Genomic DNA, 20,902 nt, shown 5'->3' on the forward strand with positions numbered 1-20,902 from the left:
TTTTCTTAGTAATAAAATTATAAAATTGATGATACATGAGATATACGCCCCGTAGATCCAAATCTACTAGAACTGAGAAGGACTAGTAGATTTGGAGATAGATGATGATTTCATATTTAATATTATCTCGGTATTATCATTTTTTGTGTTGTTACCTTTCTCAAATAATAATTATATTTTTTTTCTATATTATTGGTGATTTATTTAAATTTATTTGCAGAATTATTGAAAGTTCTACTTTTACTTATTTTTTTTATTTTTTTTTGAGTAATATATTCAAAAGCAATACAATGTCATATTATTATATTTCTAAGACAAAAGCCAAGAGACAATGGCACTATGATTTTGGTTATTAATTTCCATTGTTGTTGCTTCATAATTATTATTGGTGCAATTTTGAAGTAAATCAGTGTCAGTATCGTCCCATTGTGGCCAACTAGGAATTATGTCTGTTTCTAATTCCCATGGTGGCGTTGGCATACTAATTCATCACCATCTTGCCAATCCATTAATAATTTGCTTTTTTCATCATCGCTTGATACGTTTTTATTTTCTTTGTCGATACATGAATAATTATTCCCTGCACTATTGCTCATTACTTCTTCTTCTAAACAATTCAAAATGAAATTTGGGTTCATATCTTCATCATCAATCACCACGTCTGGCATAATCTCCTCGAGCTTTGGCCATTCCATACCACTATCTGAACTAAGGCTTCCCTTGGCCTCTATAACCCTGCCCAAGAATTTGGCACCTCTACCTTTGCTACATCTTCTTGCATTAATGCCATGGTACTATCACAAGCTGGCATATTTGTACAACACAATGCTTCTTTTTCTATGTTTGGTGTTGAAGACATAGGAACAATTCCAATCAAAGCCCCACTAGTACTATTTTCTTTAGCTTTTAATAAGTTTTGACTTTTTATTTTTCGATTGACTAATCGATGATTTTCTACAATGTTTAATTGGCTTCAATGTACCCTTTTTAGCCAAATCAACTACAGCTTTAGGCAACTTCTCATCGATGGTATCCTTAAGCTATCAACTTTTCGACTTAGATGAGAGTTCCAATAATTTTTAATCTCATTATCTGTTCTACCAGATAAATGTCCCGCTATTAGAGACCACCTGTTACCCAAAGTTGCATGTAACTTTATGATTATATCTTCCTCTTGTGAAGTAATGTTCCCTCTCTTGAGATCAGACCTCAAATAATTAATCCATCTTAGTCTACAACTCTTTCCACATCTCAGTAATCCAGCATTTTTGGGTAATGACCTCCAACTCCAAGAGCCTTCTCCATTAGAAAGAATATAATTAGTGAGAATTTGATCTTCTTCTGCAGTCCATCTGCCTCTCTTGATACCTACTTTTTCACAACAAGGTGTTCTTCCCATTATTACAAAATGAAGAGGCACTTTTACTTATTTTCTTAGTAATAAAATTATAAAATTGATGATACATGAGATATACGCCTCGTAGATCCATAGGACTTACGTCTCATGGCTCGGGGCTTACACCTCACCCCGTGATGCATAAAACGCCTCGCCTCGTGCCCCCACCTTGTAAAACATTGGTCTAACCTTTCACTTCAACTACTTCCTATTTCAATAGATTATTGTTTACTTAACTGTACTATATTCCTATTATATTCTTTTGAAGTAAGTTAATATCATTAATAAGGCATTAAGAAGATGCATAGTTACAAAAAGGTTAGCTCCAATACAAGGGTGTCTCTTACATATTATCACTACTTACCTCTTATTAACTCCAAATAACAAGGAATTAAAGCAGTAGGTAGGTAGGTAGGTAGGTCTTCTCACGACTTAACTAACTAGTGATTGCAGAATCAGTAGATTTCAACAAAAAAACAATGCTGACTTGGGTAATAAGTTCTATAAAAGGCATTAAGTACTGAAAGACAATGTTCAACAGCTGAATTTGATGACATGCACATGCATAGAATACTATTTAGAAGCAGGAGGAGCACACCTGAATGCACAGACCCAGCAATGGGGATATTTCCTTTTTCAAATTATCACGAATCAGACCAAATATCTTCTCCACGCATGCAGTTAGTTGTTGTTTAAACAGTAAAGCTGGATATCTTGCTTCCATATGCGACATTCCATCCTCCAATCCAATAAATTTCAAGGGCGACTTTAAACTCTGAAGAGTGTGAAAATACAAAAACTTGTTTAAGTCTTCTATCATTATTCAGAAATTTAAATGATGAAAAATGCAAAAGAGACGACGACAATCCAGGTTTGATAAGGATAAAGCACAATCCATTGAATGAGTGTGAAAATACAAAAACTTGTTTAAGTCTTCTATCATTAATTCAGAAATTTAAATGATGAAAAATGCAAAAGAGACGACGACAATCCAGGTTTGATAAGGATAAAGCACAATCCATTGAATGAAAAATATATACACCATGCACACACTATAAGTACACATACTTGGCTGGTAACTCAGTTCGGTCTGTTTTAAACTTTTCTGGCACCCCTTAACTACAGATGTAATTACATCAACCATGATAACCCCAGAAACAACATATAGAAATATTTCAAATGAATGCACAGTAACCTTCTCCCTTCTTCAGGGACCCCCAAAAGTAAAGGGGAAAAGAATGAGTAGATCAAGGTGAACTTAAAGGAAGACTTGTTAAAGAGGAACAGAAATCAAGTACTGAGGCCATAGACAACAAAACATGATTGGTTGGCCACATTGATATAGTTTTTTCCAACCAGAGAAGAAGAATATGCCATCAAAGAAGTTCTAGCATAGAGTTGTGGGCAAGAAGACGTGAAACTGATGAGATCTATGCAGGCTGGAATAACACTAGGCTGATAAAAAGGTACTCCAACCATTGCCCCAGGGCTTTGCTCAAGTAGTAAGAGTGCATCATGTGATGTGTGCTTTTGGTGCACACGGGTTCAAACTTTACAGAGAAAAAAGTTTGGTATCTTAAGTGGATGAGGGTAAAGTGGCAGGCCCATTATCCACCGAGTTCCGAATCGTGCACCACTGATCCTTGAGGATTTCTTGGTTATCCTACAAGAATACTCCAACTGCTGTGTGGCTTGCAATATTGTCAAATCATCCATTTTTTTATGACTGAGAAATCCATCCGAAGCCAACCCTTTGGGCCAATCAGTCTTCGAAACTCCAGGACGATGTGCTCTCCCTTCTACTCTTCTCCACTTAAATATTGGAGTTAGTTCGCTCGGCACAAGGCTCGAACTTATGAGCAAAGACACAATCCCTCAGAGATCTTTGCAGCTAGGCTAACCCCTGCGGCTCCAATTTTTATGAGTACTTAACACAATTTCATAATTTTCTTAAAATGCAAGTTAATAAAGAAACAATATAAAACATAATAGTTAAAAATAGAGGGGTGTATGTTAATTTACCTTACTACTTTATCAAAAGATTTCCAACTACTATCATGATCAAATATTATTGTTTATTAGTAATAACAATGGAACATGGTTACACTATTACAAATACCAGGATTTGTAATTTATGACCTCTATAGCTACACAACTTACTTGGGCAACCCTCCCATTTAGTGCAGAAACACCTCCAGAACGCTGAGAAGACGTACTGAAGAAGCCATTAGCCCTCAAATTTCTTTGCAGAAGGCAGAGAAGTGCAGATGCATTAGATAACCAATATGGCAAAGTGACATCCTCATCTCCAACCTGACACCCCAAGAAAATAAAAAGAAGAAAACTTGGTTAAAGATGAATGAAACTTGAGACATTAGCTAGTCTAGAACTAGTTACATCTACTTGAGAATTGCAATAAACTCAAAAGGAAAAAAACTATGCACTCATTTAGAATAAAACTGTCATTTGTTCAATGAGCACATTTAGTGTAATAGTTAGCAAGGTGATTACACACTAGGTTAGGAAGCCACCTGGATGTTTAGCTACATATTATGGTAAGATAATTAGCAAGGTGATTTAAAACTGGGTTAGCAAGCCAACCCAGATATGCAGTTGCATATCATGGTAGTAATCATAGGCCACATGTGCAAAAAGTTCTGACAAGTTTGTGTATCCAGTTAACCTCCACTGACAAGGTTTGCGGTAAGGACCTCACTCTCTAACCATGAGAGTTTGAGTCACACAGGTAGCGAAGCAGGGAAAGAGCAATTGTTGGGCTCATAGGTGGGGTACAGGGGTGGTTTACCATAACAAAAAAGATTGTGTATACCACTTCATCTAAAATTTAAAATATTAAGAGATGAAGCACATTAATTTGTGGGCCCCATTTGTTTTCAAGGTCCAAGCATATGAAATATTTTGTTGGTAAACAGCCAAGAGCCTAATGCAGGACCTTTTAAAGTATATGAACCACCTCTTCTTTTTTTTTTTGAGAAAGTTAACATTATATGAACCACCTCTTCTAAAAGCTCACGATGTTAAGGAACACTTTTGTTTATTTTAGGTCTGCAACACAATGGATTTAGGACTAGGACCGCAACTCCAACTCTCCAACTTCTTGGTAGGCCTTCAAAAAGTTCCACATATGTTGCTTAACCTTGCAGTAGTCAAATCTGACAAACACGTCAATTCACTGGTTATTTAGCACTCAATTGCTCAAGATTGCACCATGGCTTATCAAACTTGGACAAATCAAAGATAAATGTCCACAGAAATACAAGTTGGTCTAGGAATTTACTCATAAGATGGTAACTACAAGAGCAAAAACAAACAAATAATATATAATTTAATCATGTATCTTCAATAATCTGGAAAATGCACTTACGCAAAACCTAGCTAAGAACTACAAAATGAAAGAATCAAGGAGTTCGACAAAGACCAAGTAGAGTTTAAAATCCAGACATCCTTTACAACCAAGGACATCACATAGATTACCTTCAAAACTTCATTGATTTCGGCAATGATAAAGTCAAAAATAGCAGTCCTCTCTGACTCAAAGGCATGCCAATGAATAAGGCACCTATAGATGACACAAGCAGCAACTGGCTTTCCATCTTTAAATCCCAAATTCTCCTTGATACACCTTGAAAGAATTTCACAGTTCTCCTGCAAGAGAGACTTCATTTTAAAGCAGCATACACCACCATTACTTAAACCTTTTGCACTAGTTATCCACCAAAATTACAGTTGTGGGTGGATGATAAGTAAATCAAGGGGACTCATCACTATTCCCTCACAAGGGAAATTCATTCTTTTATTTGAGTTGTTTACAACTTGAAGGAAAGTAAATGAGATTTCATCCTCTATAACCCTCGTCTACTACCCCAATGTTAGTATCCCTCATCACTCATGTTCCTGATTTCTGACACTTTGCACCGACCCTCCCCAACAGTGATAAGCAAGCAATCATGGCAAATAAGATTATAAATCATCACTAGTTGGATATGGAAAGTAACCTGCTGCCTTTCACTGGTCAACTTAGCTCTACGTGAATCAGAAAATCCTTGAGCAAGAGGCGCTATCATTTTTGTTGGGGTGGGAGATTCCTAAACAAACAAAACAAGACTGTTAGAGATCAAAAAATATAAAAATAGAACTATGTTCTTAAGCTAACACAGCTAAAAAAGGATACATACAAATGAAGTTTTACGATCAGCAGAGGGCAGAGCGAGTGCACCAGAGAATTTCTGCACAAAGGGGACAAAAGTTTATTAGATCTAGAGGAACGGGAAGCGAGGAAGAATTCTCCACCATGGGTTATACATTGCAAGTTAAGAAATTACAGCTTACATCGCTAAAAGACTTGGCAAAACCTGGACGATTGCTTCTCGGAGTTGCACTCAATGCTTTCTGTCGGAGGATATGATTTTCATCCTCTGAATTTGAAAGCTTCTCCTCCATACTAACATAGAAAAGATACACAAGTTTTAAAACAACTGGAAATCAGCCAGTTATAAAAAAGTATATGATAGCACCAGAAGAAATATATGTAAATAGAGACTGAAAATCTACATTTCTAAAACTTAAACAGATATCGTTTCATTTCCTAAAATATGTACAAAGTTTTACCACTAAAAAGAAGCAGAAGACTAACTATGTGATGATATTGCCAAACAACTCCTCTTTGATATATCTAAAATTACCTTTTTAAGTTCTGTTGGAGTTGTGAACATGTCTCTTCAACAGCTCTCAACTTGGCAATTGTGTCAGTAGACTCTTCTTTACCCTTTATTAGCTCGTGCTCCAATGCGGAGTTCTTCTCCTCCAAGGCGCTCAAAGAATTCTGCAAGCCACCAAAATAAGTATCAGTGTCAAGTCTTTGGGCCTTCTTATAAGCTTAAAATTGTTAAAGAGCATCCTTTCTGCTCTAAAGAAAAAGCAAGTATGTCAACCTTTAAAGTCATAGTATACCAAAACAAGCAACTAGTCTAGAAGCAGTATTTTGTTAACTTATTTAATCAGTTAACAACAGCATACCCAGTGTAATCCCACAAGAGGGGTCTAGTGAGGGTAGTGTATAAATAATGTCAAATGTCAACTAATCAGGAAACATATGATAATCTGATCTACTAGTAATTAAAGAAAAATTACTTGTGGCCACAGAAACCCTAAAACATCCACCCACCCAAATACAGATACCCCTGCCCCAGAGAAAATAACTGTGAAGAAAGAATAAATGCAAATATTTTTTTTTGATAACAAAGATATCCTCAAGGCCAATGTCACACGGTTTGAAACTTGCTGGATAATCAGCCTGTTACTATATCATTCTCCACTTAAATGTTAAGCTTTTGTCTACTGCAAGGTTCGAACCTATGGCATGCGCCTAAATCCTAATCCACACATCATGCATTGCGCTGTGGAGGTACAGGTACGGGTCGCCCAATTCCAGTTCAAATCTCTGTTCGTCCTCCAAACCGTTCACCTTAGAACTGGTTCGATTTTTTACATTGTATCAATATCGTATCTTGTACTTAATTCAGATTCTTCAGGTTGAGAAAAGATTAAAAAAAATTATGAATTGTATATGTTTGGTGATACTTGAAATCAGTTAGACCTACATGGAAATTGTTGGTTCTATGTTGTAATTGTTGTTATAGCTTTTGGGGTTGAGTTAGGCTCAGGTGCCATATCTTTACATGGTATCAGAGTCAAGCCCATCCCAATTTGTTGTTCACCGATAGTGGGCACCCATTTAGAAGTGTTCATGCTCTAGTTGAAGTCTGGGCATGCGGTGGGGTGTTAAGAAGTCCCACATCGGTAGAGGGAAGGGAATTTGGTCTCCTTATATGGACTTGGACAAACCTCTCCTCATGAGCTAGCTTTTGAGGTTAAGTTAGGCCCAGGTGTCATATCTTTACACTTCTTATTCTAGAGAGCAAGCGTGAGACTACTAGGTCAAGATGCTTTATGAAGTTCAAAAAAGAGGGGTGCATAAAAGATGCTCTCAACATCTAGAACTAAATTTACACAAGGGAATCAATCATCAATTTCAAAAATGAGTGTAATCAGAGTTGAATGCAAACAGATTGAGAAATCACAGTGATATGACCTTCAGAAATGTATTTTCATTTCTCAACTCGGTCACCGAGAAAATTTCTCTTTCCAAAGCAGCTTTTTCCTTCATGTATAATTCCAGTTGTCTCTGGAGCACAGCATTCTTATTGACCTCATTGACTGCAGCCAGCTTCGCTGCATCTAACTCGAGGATTAAAGATTCTACAGTCTTGTTAAGTTTTGAAATTTCCACTAATTTAGCCTCCTCATTTGATAGCTGCATCACAATGTTCAAACAATATTTCCTTCAATTAGCTAGCAAAATATGGTGAATTTGAGAAAAAATCACTACTGAACCAATAAATCATTTACATATAAGTTAACCACTGGACCAGTACCCGTAATTTTTTTTCTAATTGCAACCTCCAAGTAAGATCCTCCAACTGCCTTTCAAGCTTGGTTTTTGCTAAACGGAGAGCACCAGCTTCATTAGCTTCCTATACAGGGGGGAAAATAAAGTGTCAAGCTTTTCAATAAAAATAACAGTTGAACTACATGAAACTTAGGGGAATAGAACTTCATCCACAGAAACTTGGAACATCAATTTTCTTAATTATCTGTAAGGAATAGCAAACCCACAGGATTGAATCAATATTGAGAAGATCCTATAGTGGCAATATTCAACTAAAGCATATAAAAGGAATTTGCTTACATCTCTCTGTAACATTAGTTCTTGTGTCTCTTTTCTGATGGGGCAAGAGAAATATATAGAATCTCAAGCAACAGTAAAAGAAAGAGCATCAATATCCTAAAGTTGCTGTAAGCAAAAATAAGATGCAAATTGAAATATCCTTGTGCAAAAGTGTACATGTGTTTTCTTGGGTAGCATAGATTTGGCATAGATGTACTTTATGTTATAAGCAGAAAATTATGCAACAAAATAAAGATGATCTGACAAAAGAAAACTACAACCCTGATATGGCAGTCCTTTTAAATGTGAACAATCTGATGACCTGACTCATACATAAAAGGCAACAGATGACAGCATTTCTCACTTGACTGCTAAAGTCAACTGTTTATCACTTATCTTACTCACAGAACTTTGTAGCTAACATCTAAATCACTCGAAATTTTGTTTCCTAGAAGGCTATGGCTAGACATAATCTGGCATTACTCTGGACTTAAATTTCATGAACAGACTAATTGGCATGATCACTAAACGCAGAAGGCTAATCGTTGTCAATTCTTCGTATTACAGCATTGCATTTTCAGCAGATGCAATAATAAGCTTCTTTTGAATAAAAACAGACAAACTAATTGACATGGTCACCAATAGTGACAGGCTAACGTTGTCATGTCTTCGTATTACAACATTGCATCCTCAGCAGATGCAATCATAAGCTTATTTTGACCAAAAGCAGCACAAAATCAACTAGAACATTAATTAATTCCATGAAAACATTGAGCATCCAGCTTACTACATTTTACATGCTTACTAGCCACTTTTATCACATTTTTGTCCCTTGAAACAATGAGGATATCTCCATCAAATGGAGATATTTCAAGCAGAGATTTGTTGGTAAACATGAAGCTAGACATTAAAAACAGAAGTACCATCCTTCTCACCTTTTTGAGCCTTCTGAACTCCCTTGTTGCCATTTTTCGCCTCCAAAGACATTGAATAGCAATAATATTGGAATGACGATGACGAAAAGCAGAGCGAATCTTGCACATTCTCCAATGTGCCTATGCAGTAGCAGAAAGAATATCAAACATTATCTTAGAACAATTTCTATTTTTCTTTTTTCTTTTTCCTTTTCTTTTGGTGAGGGGACAAATACACAACTGTCATCCCATCTAAATAGTTCTAGTTTGAATTTTAAAGCACAAATTTATGAATGTATAAGATGTATCAGGTGGCAAAGGCATAAACTCACCTGAATGATAGTAGCAGCCTTATTCTCCTTCCTATGTAAGAACTTCTGCCGAGCAGCAAAACCACGAGTGCAAGACTGTATCATCAGTGCAGAAGCATAAAGTTGCACATAATCATTCCTCATGATCCACTGTCGCACGTATTTTTGGATTACAATCACAGCCGATGCTTCCCGCAGTGCAGCATATATATTACGAGCAATATAACCTGCAAAAAGAAGGTAATGTTTTCAAGCCTCATTTAGGGCTCAAACCAAATAAAGATGAAGGGAAAGCCACCTGACATTAGCATTAAAACACATAAAACATACAACTATAAGCAAATAAAAAATACACACAAGTCAAATCACACACTGTTGGAAACAGACTGGAGATTTATCTTTTTTTCAGATACGATAAGTAGGATGTATAGTTTTCTCAGAGCTAATTACTAGGAAGAGATATATATTAGACCAACAATTACAATAAAAACACGATCTGAAGAAAAATCATGACAATCTAATTTTTTTTAAAACGGAAAAGGGTCAAAACTGCCCTTAAACTATGTGAAATGGAACAATAATGCCCCAGTTAATAGTTTGGTCCAAAAATGCCTCTATTGTTACTTAATGGGTCAAAAAATATTATTTTCCTGATAAAGATATTAGTTTTTTTTTCTTTTAAAATATATTCTATTCCTAATAAAAATATTACTTTAAAAAAATCATATTCTCGTTTCTTTTCTTTGAAAATCACTTTAATTAATAAACAAGTAGAAAATAATCTTTTTTTATTCTTAATCTCATTTTAACAATTAAAATAGAATCACTCCATGTAACTTTTTAACTGATAATATAGGTCAGATATATATATCATAATAACCCCATCATTAATTTTCATTTAGATAACGATAAAAAAATTCCTAATAAAATAGAAAATATTTTTATTTCTTAATCTTTTTCGAATTGAAGTGCGATAAACATATTCTAATTAAAAAATCCTCACAAGAAAAAAGAATGTGTCTAAAAAGAAAACAAAATATTTATTTGGAAAAAGGGCATTTTTAACCCCTCAAATAATAATAGGGGCATTTTTGGACCAAACTATTGACAACAAGGGCATTTTTAGACCAAACTATTAACTGAGAGCATTTTTGTTCAATTTCACATAGTTTAAGGGCATTTTTGACCCTTTTCTGTTTTTTAATAAAGCTGCTTCAATTAACAATATCAGAGCACATCACTTCATCTTTATCCAGGAGGAAATATGATAATAATTGTTGCATGTGTTCTCCTTAAACAGGACACTGAACAAGCGTGGAGAAACAAATCAGGTTGTCACTGGTAAATGATGCCCATACTCAAGCTACAATGACTGAATTTCACTTCAAAGGGAAAGCAGAAAAACAAATCAGGTTAACTAGAAAACGACTCAGCCCTTTGGCTGCATGTGGCTTCACTTTACAGTATGATCATAAGGACTGTGAGAAATATAGGTAAACAATATTATTGAATTGTTGTTGTCTACATTATTACAGAGAGACGCTATTTCTAGCCACTACAATAGACACCTTTTCCAACTAGGACACTACAATACAATCCTTTTCTAAGTAGGACACTTTATACTATTCCTATTCTAAGTAGGATTGTATATACCTATTACTATTCTAACAAGGACACCATCAGTTTCCAACTTAACAAACTGTAGAATATTGGGAGATGCAAGATATGCTAATCCAAAAATCTGTCTGAGAGATATTATACTGAGAGAAAGGACCTCTGCAGGCTAATTATATCACCTAGGAAGATTACTCTTGTTTGCTTATTCCAATTACATTTGCATTTTTTTGCATGGTTTTGCCAAAAAACAGTCCGTATAACAAATGTAGGAAATCAAGAGAGCAAGAAAAGGTCTTGCAACCAAATTAAATTTCTGCGAGAACAAAACAGAGATTTGAATTTCCTCCTTCTAGAATTCCAGCTATACTAGCATCAAGCAAAATGTTCACAGTATACACCGCAGTTTTTTATTTAATGATCCTGCTAACAAAAAAGAGTTAAACCAAAAAGTTATGAGAATCCTAAGAGGTGGCAAAGTCTAAGGTACATGTCAAACTAGATGAATATCAAGACTCATAATATAGAACCAAAAATACATCAAAGATTACCTCTAAACAGACTTTTGCTCCCCGGAAAAAAAGAACCAAGAAGAAGTGGATAAGGGAAGACCAAAACCACAACTTTACTAGACTAGAAATTAACAATATACTTCCTCCGTCCCAATTTATGTGACGCTCTTTCCGTTTTAGTTGGTCCCAGAAAGAATTGAAACTTCTGTATATTAACAATTTAACTTTAAAATACATATTTTACCCTTAATGAGATGCCAATTAGCCACACAAATATTTATGGTTTATTCAAGACAATCAATTTCAAAAGTCTTAATTTATTTCTTTAACTCTGTGCCTAGTCAAACACCTTCACATAAGGTCTTCATATAAAGAGATGTTATCTCGTTCAATCAAAAATAGCAAGTTCAAACTAGGAATAGGTAGAGAGTAACATCATTCCTTTCTGATCTACAGATATGTGCAGAAGCACACAAGCAAAGCAAACTATTGCAGCAGTAGTAGGCACGCAAATTTCTATTGTGGAAATCAGACAGCTATGCACTATTCTGGACAAAGTCTAATTTTGTGGTAAGACTTTATACTGAGAGAACGGACCTCTGCAGCAAGACTGTAGATGAATTGCAGCCATTCGATTTGAGAGGAAGTCCCTGCGCGCAAGAAATGTCCGTAGCCGACTTTGTATTTGCTTGGCAGATAAGTCCAAAATCTCAGCTCTTCGTGAGTCTAAAATACCAATCTGGCCAGCCCGAAGGAATACTTTTGTTTTACCCAACTGCAGAAATGAAAACCATGACATTACTTCAAAAAACTCACAGCAGAAAATAACAAACTTAAATTTGCAACTGCTAGAGCATCAAACTTTGAAAGTTTGTGCTAAAGCTTATTACAGCAACCTGATAATTCCCAAGCTTGAGTTTCTGCAGTATTTTCTCTGTGATGGTTTTTTCATCATTACTGGACCACAGAAAAAAAGTTACAGATCAAATGAAGTGTAATACGATTCTTCAAAATTGGCATACAGTGCCGGAGGGGACCAAAACAAGATTGTTGTTTATAATGAAGGATATTGTTACTAAGACATTTAGCTGAAGAGACGGTGCGAAGACGTAGATGAATTAATATGCATGTAGATGCTTGTTGGTCATAGTTGATGTTTCCAAGCATCCCATTACAAATCCAATGCAAGAAAACAGAAAAATACAAAACAAAAGAGGGGGTCAAATAATTTCACCAAATGAAGTTATAATAATGACTAAAGCAATCCCACCTTCCATCCAACATGTCTAAAACAATCAGTCCAAATCGATCAATAAATTCATGGTAAGTTCTGCGTGTGGGATAACCCGCCAAACTTATGCGCACAGCCTCAAGAACACCCTGCAATGTATCAAATTACCGTTAAATGAGAACATTGCATTCAATAGAAGGCACATGCACGGCCTTTTCATTTTCAAATGGTTAAGAAATGGACTTTGGGGAATGAAGGCTGCAGAAGAGAGCAATATATAAAGTCAGTTCCATAGAAGTTCGACACATCACTGCACGACCCAATGGAAGAAACAAAACCGATTAAAGAAACCAATACGATAAAGAGACCTTAATTCACTCTATCACACTCTGGTCAAAGTGAATGACATGTGTAACAAGAAGCATAACAAACATACATATGTTCATTGAAGCTTTTTCTTTGAAGGAACTTGGCTTCTCATTTTGAAACAAGGAGAGTAAAGAAGCTGAGGAGACTAATTTAAAGTGCCAAGGAAACAATAGTATTGAAAGAGAAAATAAAAGCAAACTGCACTACTAACCAACAGTTCAAGAATTGAAATGAGTTAAATGAGAAAAGATAACCACACGGGAAAAATTGCAAGCAGATAAAAAAACAAGAAGCCCTACTAAAAAGAAAACGGGCAGGTAAATGATAGAGAAAACAATCCACCTATCCAATATCATTCCAAAATAGAATCAGAGAATAATAGGCAAATCATGAAGAACAATGAAAGAAAATTAAGCATGTGAAGTAAACAAAGAAGCAAGCATGACACAAGGTCAGTTGTGCTGCCACGCATTCCACCATATAATAACATATGCAAGAAACCAAGATTAAATAGCATAAAGCAACCCCCTTGAAAAATCAAAAATCACATCTTATCAGTAAGATGACTGAACTCTGGAGAACCAAAATATTTGACATATGGCAATAAACAAATTCTAAATCAACTGACCCCGCAACGCAGTTGGTGCAGGATGCTGACATTCTCAAATTTCTGAGGTCGATTCAGAGAGTTTGGCTTCACACAACGAATATAGTGTGGTTCTGTTGTGCTGAGTGTCTCCATCAGAGCTTGAAGTTGTTGCTACAGAGAAGAAGAAGTGAGGGAAAACATAATCTAACAAACACACTATATACATAGATATATATATATATATCTAATCTAACCTTTTGCAACAACAGCTGCTCAAGGTGGTACTTATGCACAACCTAGAACCAGCCTTCACACATAATCATTTAGTTGTGACTTTAAGCAGAAGATGATTACAAACCAATGCACCAGAAATTCAGAAAAAGTGCACATCGCAAGGCCAAGATTGAATGAATCGTGGAAGACAATGTTCAAACCCTAAAGCTTTTTACAAACCAGAGTATGCCAATGACACTTTACAAGTAAATGCATGTGCCCTCATCTATAAAGCTGAAACAAATATCACATTCTATAGATGTATACAACAATACAGAATATACAAGATGTATGCCTCCACCAATGTACACTTACATAGGCACTCTATCAATTTACTAGGAATCAACACAATATTCATATTACCCTCTACTTTAGCAACACATGCTCCATTTGTTTCAGCACTCTTAATCCTAAAGGCTACAAAATCTACTCCCTGAAAGATTTGACTGGCCAGAAATTTAAATAAACACCATCTGACCTATCACAATCGTTTTACTCTTTAATTTTTAAATAAAGAGGTGATACTTAACACCAGAGTGTATCAACCATATTGGGGAGAAATTATGGCACATTTAGGCTAAAAAGATGTCCAAAAGCCCTGCATCAATGCGAGCAATCAATTTGTGTTAGTTCCGCCAAATGATGACAAGAAAACTTGTAAACTCTTAGCTTGTGATGTTAATTGATGTGCAAGAAAACAATCGCACAATAGAATTAGCTTCATACCTTAAACCGAGAAGCTACTGAAGAGAATCTGTATGATGACCTAGAAGATTCTTCTCCAAGGGAAGGAAAAAGATCAGCAATAAAAGAACACTCCGAAGAAGATAACAGATTACGGTGCTCTACCACAACATAATCACGATTTTTATCCAAAAATGTTTCTGTCTTGTATGTGACCTACAAAAAAAGCACTTAAATATGAGTAACAATAGCAATCAGTCTCTTCGTGAACATAAACTGAGGTTACAAATGTCTCTTAGTTTGACATGCCTTGCCAGCATAATGGGAGATGGTAAAATCTGTTTCATAAAATTTTGCCTTCTCTAATCGTGGATGCCCTGGAAAATTTTGGAACAACTTGTTTGTGAAAGTTTCGTGTGTAGACTTTGGAAACATGCTGCAATGGTGAATACATCAAGATAAGGAGATGTTACACCTATGATTTCTAAAAGAGAATAAATGTCAGAAATTGCATAGACGTATTTTATACCAAGCTTCATCCAGAAGAGCAATAACCCCAATAGGCTTCTGCAAAACATTTCAACATTGAGTAGGTCAAACGAAAAAGCCCAGCTTCACAGTGTAGATAGAGCAGTTCTTAAAGTGAATTGCGCAAAAAAGCAAAACGCTAAAAGCACAAAACACAATTAGGTTCCTGCGACTTGAAGCTCAATGTGTGAGTGAAGCACACAATTTACAGAAAATCAGAAACTACCAAACACGTGAATATAGTAATATAAAAATCAAATTGCAATTAAAAATAATTTCAGCATTCAATATAAAATAATGTCATTAGTAATCTAACTTCTCATAGTTGTGATTCAATGAACCAACTGCTTCACATTGAGATCACTTAGAACGCCATAATTTAAAGCGCGCACTTCTCTACAGCACATGGTTTCAACCATGAAGCTCACTTTGCATTCTTTCATCACTTCAAGTGACTGAGTGACGGCTTTAATAACGCAGGATAGAAGACAAATCAAAATGAAATAAACCAGAAAATCTTCTAATGGTGATTCAATTCACATTTCTGATATCAATCATGCTCTACATCTACATATTGTGTTTTAGAAGGAGGTAATTTAGTTACGTGAAAGAGTAAGAAACAAAATGTGGTTGTTCAATCTAGTGCAGAAGCAAAACATCGACTCGTAGCGACTTGTGAGCTAGTTTGGCTCAAAGAGTTGCTCAAGGAATTAAAATTTGGAGAAATCAATCAGGTGGAACTTGTGTGTGATAATCGAGTGGCCCTTCATATTGCATCAAATCCGATATTTCAGGAGAGGACTAAGTACATCAAAATTGATTATCACTTCGTTAGAGAAAAGATACTCTCAGGAGATATTGTTCGAAATTTGTAAAGTTAAGTAATCAGCTTCCAGATATTTTCACTGACCCTCGTATTAGTTACATTTATCAAGATGCAGCAGGTTGATGGGGAGTAGTAGAATAGGAATAGGATTGTATAGTCTCCTACATGGAAAAGGATTATAATGTAGTGTTTATAAAAAGAGTTTAGTGTAATAATGTAGTCAACACAATTCAATAATAATCTCTCTTTTGATTACAAGGGAAACCCGCAGCCGCTACCCTTTTGGGTGCGCACAGGGTAAAACCCCCACTCCTATGTCGCAAACCACATAGGAGAGGTAACCCGCACTAGGCAAGCCCGGTGCGACGAGCTTGACCCAGAAGGCAAACCCCTTGCTTTCACTGGCAAGGGGTTTTGAACTTGAGACCTCCAACATGGAAGTCTCAAGCCCAAACCACTGGGCCACCCCGAAGGATAATAATAATCTCTCCTTTGTTTCTCCCAATAGTCAAGAAAGTTGCATTGCGGTAGAAGACACATTTTTAGAAGTAAATTATGCTCGTACATGGATATGGTGCATCTGCAACTTACCATTGGCATGACCTTAGATAGGAGGGGTATGGAGGTTGTATACAAGATAGAAGGTTAGTAGGTAGTTGAGAGGTGTTCTTTTTACTAGTGTTAGAATATGAATAAGAACAAGAAAAGTATATGCAATCCTACTTAGAATAGGAATATGAATAGGAATAATATATAGAATCCTACTTGAAAAAAGGATTATAATATAGTGTCCTAATTGGAAAAGGATACATCTTCAAATTCCTTCAAAGCATGCTCTGTTACAAATCCCCCAGATCTAATTCACAAACGTTTGGACATCCGAGTCTATCCAAACTCCAAAAGATGGTGCCTAATTGTCTAGTATATCCACATTATATTGTGAGTTGTGTCAACTAGGGAAACACACTCGTGCTACATTTTCACGTCGTATTGAGGGTCATTTAGAGTCTATTTTTTCATTAGTTCATTCTAATTTTTGGGGTCCTAGTAGAGTCAGTTCAACCTTAGGATTTTATTATTTTGTTAGTTCCATTGATGACTATTCAAGATGCACTTGGGTTTTCTTAATGAAAGATCGTTCTGAGTTATTAATCAATATACAAGAGTTTCTTTGTTGAAAAACAAAATTAGTTTGGCGTTTATATTTGTACTTTTCATAGTGATAATGCCTTAGAATACTTGTCCTCCTAATTTCAAGAGTTTATGACTCACCAAGGCATTATTCACCAGACTACTTGTCCATACACCCTGAACAGAACAGTATAGCAAAAAGGACGAACACGCATCTCACTGAGACTGCTTATACTCTTCTCCTTGAATCCGATTTTGGGGAGATGCAATCCTTACATCTTGTTAGTTAATAAATAGAATGCCTTTATCTTCTATTCAGAATTAGGTTCCACATTCCATACTATTTCATCAATCACATCTCTACTCTATCCCCCTTTGTGTCTTTAAGAGTACATGTTTTGTTCATAACTTATCCCCAGGAAAAGGTAAACTAGCCCCTCGTGCCCTCAAATGTGTCTTTCTTGGTTACTCTCGAGTTCAAAATAAGGTATAATTGTTTTTCGCATGATCTTCATTGATACCTTATGTCCACCAATGTCACACTCTTTGACTCTCAACCTTACTATGCATCTTCTAATCATCCTGATGATCTAATGTCTAACCCATACCTCGGGTTTTACTTGTATCAACTTTTGAAGAATCAACGATTACTTTTCCATCTCTTGTTGTAGTGCCACCACTACTGACTTATCATCATCGTCTGCGTCCCATACTAGTCCAAGATGATTCATGTCATGCGTCGAATACCGCAAACTCTCCTCCTCCTAGCCAATCGCTTGCACTTCAAAAAAGGTTTATGATCCACTCGAAATGCTAACCCATATTATACCTTGAGTTTTCATCGTCTATACCCCAATCCCCATTATGTCGTTGTATCGTCTTTGTCCTCTATTTCCATTCCTAAGATTACAGGTGAAGCACTTTTTCATTCTAGATGGAGGCAGTCCATGGTTGATAAGATGTCTATTTTGCATACGAGTGGTACTTGGGAGTTTGTCTCTCTTACTGCAGGTAAATCTACTGTTGGTTGCCGTTGGGTTTATGGTCAGGTTGATCGGCTTAAGGCTCGCCTTGTTGCAAAGGGTATACTAAGATACTTGGGCAAGATTATAGTGACACTTGAACTGAGGGTCTTTCGGAAACAGCCTCTCTACCTCCATGAGGTAGTGGCAAGGTCTGCGTACACTCTACCCTCCCCAGACCCCACCTAGTGGGATTTCACTGGGTATGTTGTTGTTGTTGTTGTTGTTTTGCTCCCATGGCTAAAATAGCATTTGTCAGTCTTTCTCTGTCTATGGTTGACATTCGTCATTGGCCTCTTCATCAGTTGGACATTAAGAATGCTTTACTTCATGGTGATCTTGAGGAAGAAGTCTATATGGTTTTGTTGCTTAGGGAGAATCTAGTAGCCTTATATGTTGATTGCGTAGGCCACTCTATGGTCTGGAGCAGACTCCTCGAGCCTAGTTTGGGAAGTTCATTCAGCAGTTTAGCATGACTCGTAGAGCAGCTGATCACTCTGTGTTTTATCGACATTTTGTACCGAATCGATGTATTTATTTGGTTGTTTACGTTGATGATATTGTTATCACGAGCAATGATTAAGATGGTATCACTAATTTGAAGCAACATCTCTTTAAGCATTTCAAGAATAAAGACGTAGGCATATTGAAGTATTTTCTAGGCATTGAGGTTGCTCAATCTAGATCAGGTATTGTTATTTCTCAACGCAAGTGTGCCTTAGATATTCTTGAGGAGACAGAAATGATGGGATGTAGACCCATTGACACTCCTATGGATCCGAATGTTAAACTCCCTCCCGGACAAGGGCAGCCACTCAGTAATCTTCAAAGGTATAGACGGCTTGTTGGAAAGTTGAATTATCTCACAGTGACTAGACCTGATCTCTTTTCCTCTGAGTGTTGTAAGTCAGTTCATGACCTCCCCTTGTGATAGTCATTGGGATGCAATTGTTCGTATTTTGCGATATATAAAGTCAGCTCCTGGTAAATTATGCTTGTACATCAGGAAAAGACGCACATTCAGAAGTAAATTATTCCCATATATCTGTTAGAATTTGAACATAGTGAACCTTCAAGTTAATAAATACATGTGATACTAGCAAGCAACAACAACATATTGAGTGTAATTCCATAAGTATGATCTAGGCAAGGTAGAGTGTACACAAACATTACCCTTACCTCATGAAGGTAGCCAGGTAATATGTTATTTCCGAAAGACCCTCGGCTCAAGTAAGGCATATCAAAGCAGTTTGAAAAAGAAAAGTACAAAAGAAAAGAGGGCATAGTAAATAATAGGGAAAGCATTACATAGCATTCAGAAAATAAGAACCAATAACAATAGCCAAATAATTCAATAACCAAAGCACAAGAACAATCGGTAATAACAAAAACTATAGGACAAGAAACTACAAGAAAATCCCAATTAATGAATAGTTAGTTTTGAAGTTCACCATCCAAACTAAGTAACACACCAAGTGGCAAATGACATATTGTGGGAGATACAAACACAAAGTATCATGGTTGTATCCTCTTCAACAAAATCTTATTAAGCTTAAAATTTCCGGTGAGTGATAAGACGTATACACTATGATAATCGAGTAATACAAATTCATAACAAACCAAAGAAATTTAGCACATCCAAGTTTGCATGCTTTCTTACATGAATATGTGGTATAAAACGTTTAACGTACAGTGTCAGCTGACAACTTTACACAAAAACTCGTTGTCCTTGCAGTAGGTTGCAACTTAAGATTACGCAAATCAATTTGAAGTTCTCAACCACATGACAAGATCAATCTACTTGTATACCAAAACATTCTAATAGAGTTGCATACGTTGTTCCATTTGTCACATCACCAAATTGATACTAGAGTCTACTGTATAAGTAAGAAATAGCATGCAGGAAATTTTCTGTAAAACAGATCATGAGGAGAAAAGTGTGGAACCTTTTCTATTAGATCCAAAACATCTTGGTTGTCTATAAATTCAATGTAACTCCAATTGATCGCCTCTTTCTGATATTCTTCTTGCTCCATCTTGAATACATGCTAAGATTTAACAGGATAGATATAAATAAGTAAAGGGTGAAAGACGAAAAACTGAAATCAACAAGGCAGAATAGCAAGCTTGTACTAAGATTCATAAGATCTCCAGTTCTTTTATTAGAAGGATAATTCATCCTAGACAAGTACAACTTACCTCATTAAAATGTTGCTGAAGCTTTTCATTTGCAAAATTGATGCAGAATTGCTCAAAGCTGTACATTGCATAGTGCAGATAAATCAGTTATTGGAATGTTCAGGTACCAATTTACAATTATCACAATGTTTGGAGACCAAGATCCTTCTCAAAAGTAAAGCTATGAGAAGCATCCCAGATATCCCAATCAAAAGTTATAACAACTCACAGGAATCTAAAACATTGAGTTTAAACCACAAACATGAATTACCCACGAGATGCATTTGGTAACATAAAAGACTGAATATTACTGCTAATTGAGTTGGTAAGATGACAGTATAGAAACTTGCAGCAGAATAGCCTCAGGATAACTGAATATCATCACCAAGTCCAAGTTTATGAAGTCAACCCGACTTTTTACTGGAGATGCACTGGTTTCAATGTTCATACAGAAAATCAGGGTCACGATGTGAACAGAGTGTTCATATCATATTTGATGACAGTGTTCAAAACAAAATTGGTATTTCTGCTTGGTAATCTCACAACAGCAAAGATTAGGTGATTTGAGTGTCATTT

General features: G+C 36.0%; 1 protein-coding gene and 1 pseudogene across 1 annotated transcript in view; both read right to left on the bottom strand.

Moving 5' to 3' along the window:
• The window catches only part of LOC125878214 (myosin-15), a 46,207-nt gene that overhangs the window by 9,120 nt on the left and 16,185 nt on the right, over positions 1–20,902 (bottom strand). The window contains exons 11-30 of the mRNA XM_049559415.1: positions 20,348–20,405; positions 20,095–20,196; positions 15,171–15,208; positions 14,951–15,077; positions 14,684–14,857; positions 13,724–13,855; positions 12,766–12,875; positions 12,392–12,452; positions 12,093–12,270; positions 9,391–9,596; positions 9,080–9,199; positions 7,852–7,950; positions 7,509–7,730; positions 6,100–6,239; positions 5,747–5,858; positions 5,593–5,643; positions 5,413–5,502; positions 4,892–5,062; positions 3,557–3,709; positions 1,995–2,171 (exon numbers count right to left, since the gene is read on the bottom strand). Of these exons, the coding sequence (XP_049415372.1) occupies positions 1,995–2,171; positions 3,557–3,709; positions 4,892–5,062; positions 5,413–5,502; positions 5,593–5,643; positions 5,747–5,858; positions 6,100–6,239; positions 7,509–7,730; positions 7,852–7,950; positions 9,080–9,199; positions 9,391–9,596; positions 12,093–12,270; positions 12,392–12,452; positions 12,766–12,875; positions 13,724–13,855; positions 14,684–14,857; positions 14,951–15,077; positions 15,171–15,208; positions 20,095–20,196; positions 20,348–20,405 (2,521 nt within the window). The remainder of the gene's footprint in view (positions 1–1,994; positions 2,172–3,556; positions 3,710–4,891; positions 5,063–5,412; positions 5,503–5,592; positions 5,644–5,746; positions 5,859–6,099; positions 6,240–7,508; positions 7,731–7,851; positions 7,951–9,079; positions 9,200–9,390; positions 9,597–12,092; positions 12,271–12,391; positions 12,453–12,765; positions 12,876–13,723; positions 13,856–14,683; positions 14,858–14,950; positions 15,078–15,170; positions 15,209–20,094; positions 20,197–20,347; positions 20,406–20,902) is intronic.
• On the bottom strand, positions 286–1,409 carry LOC125878215 (transcription factor MYB12-like; annotated as a pseudogene).

The sequence above is a fragment of the Solanum stenotomum genome, chromosome 10, assembly GCF_019186545.1.
Source record: "Solanum stenotomum isolate F172 chromosome 10, ASM1918654v1, whole genome shotgun sequence".
In the NCBI taxonomy this organism is placed as follows: domain Eukaryota; kingdom Viridiplantae; phylum Streptophyta; class Magnoliopsida; order Solanales; family Solanaceae; genus Solanum; species Solanum stenotomum.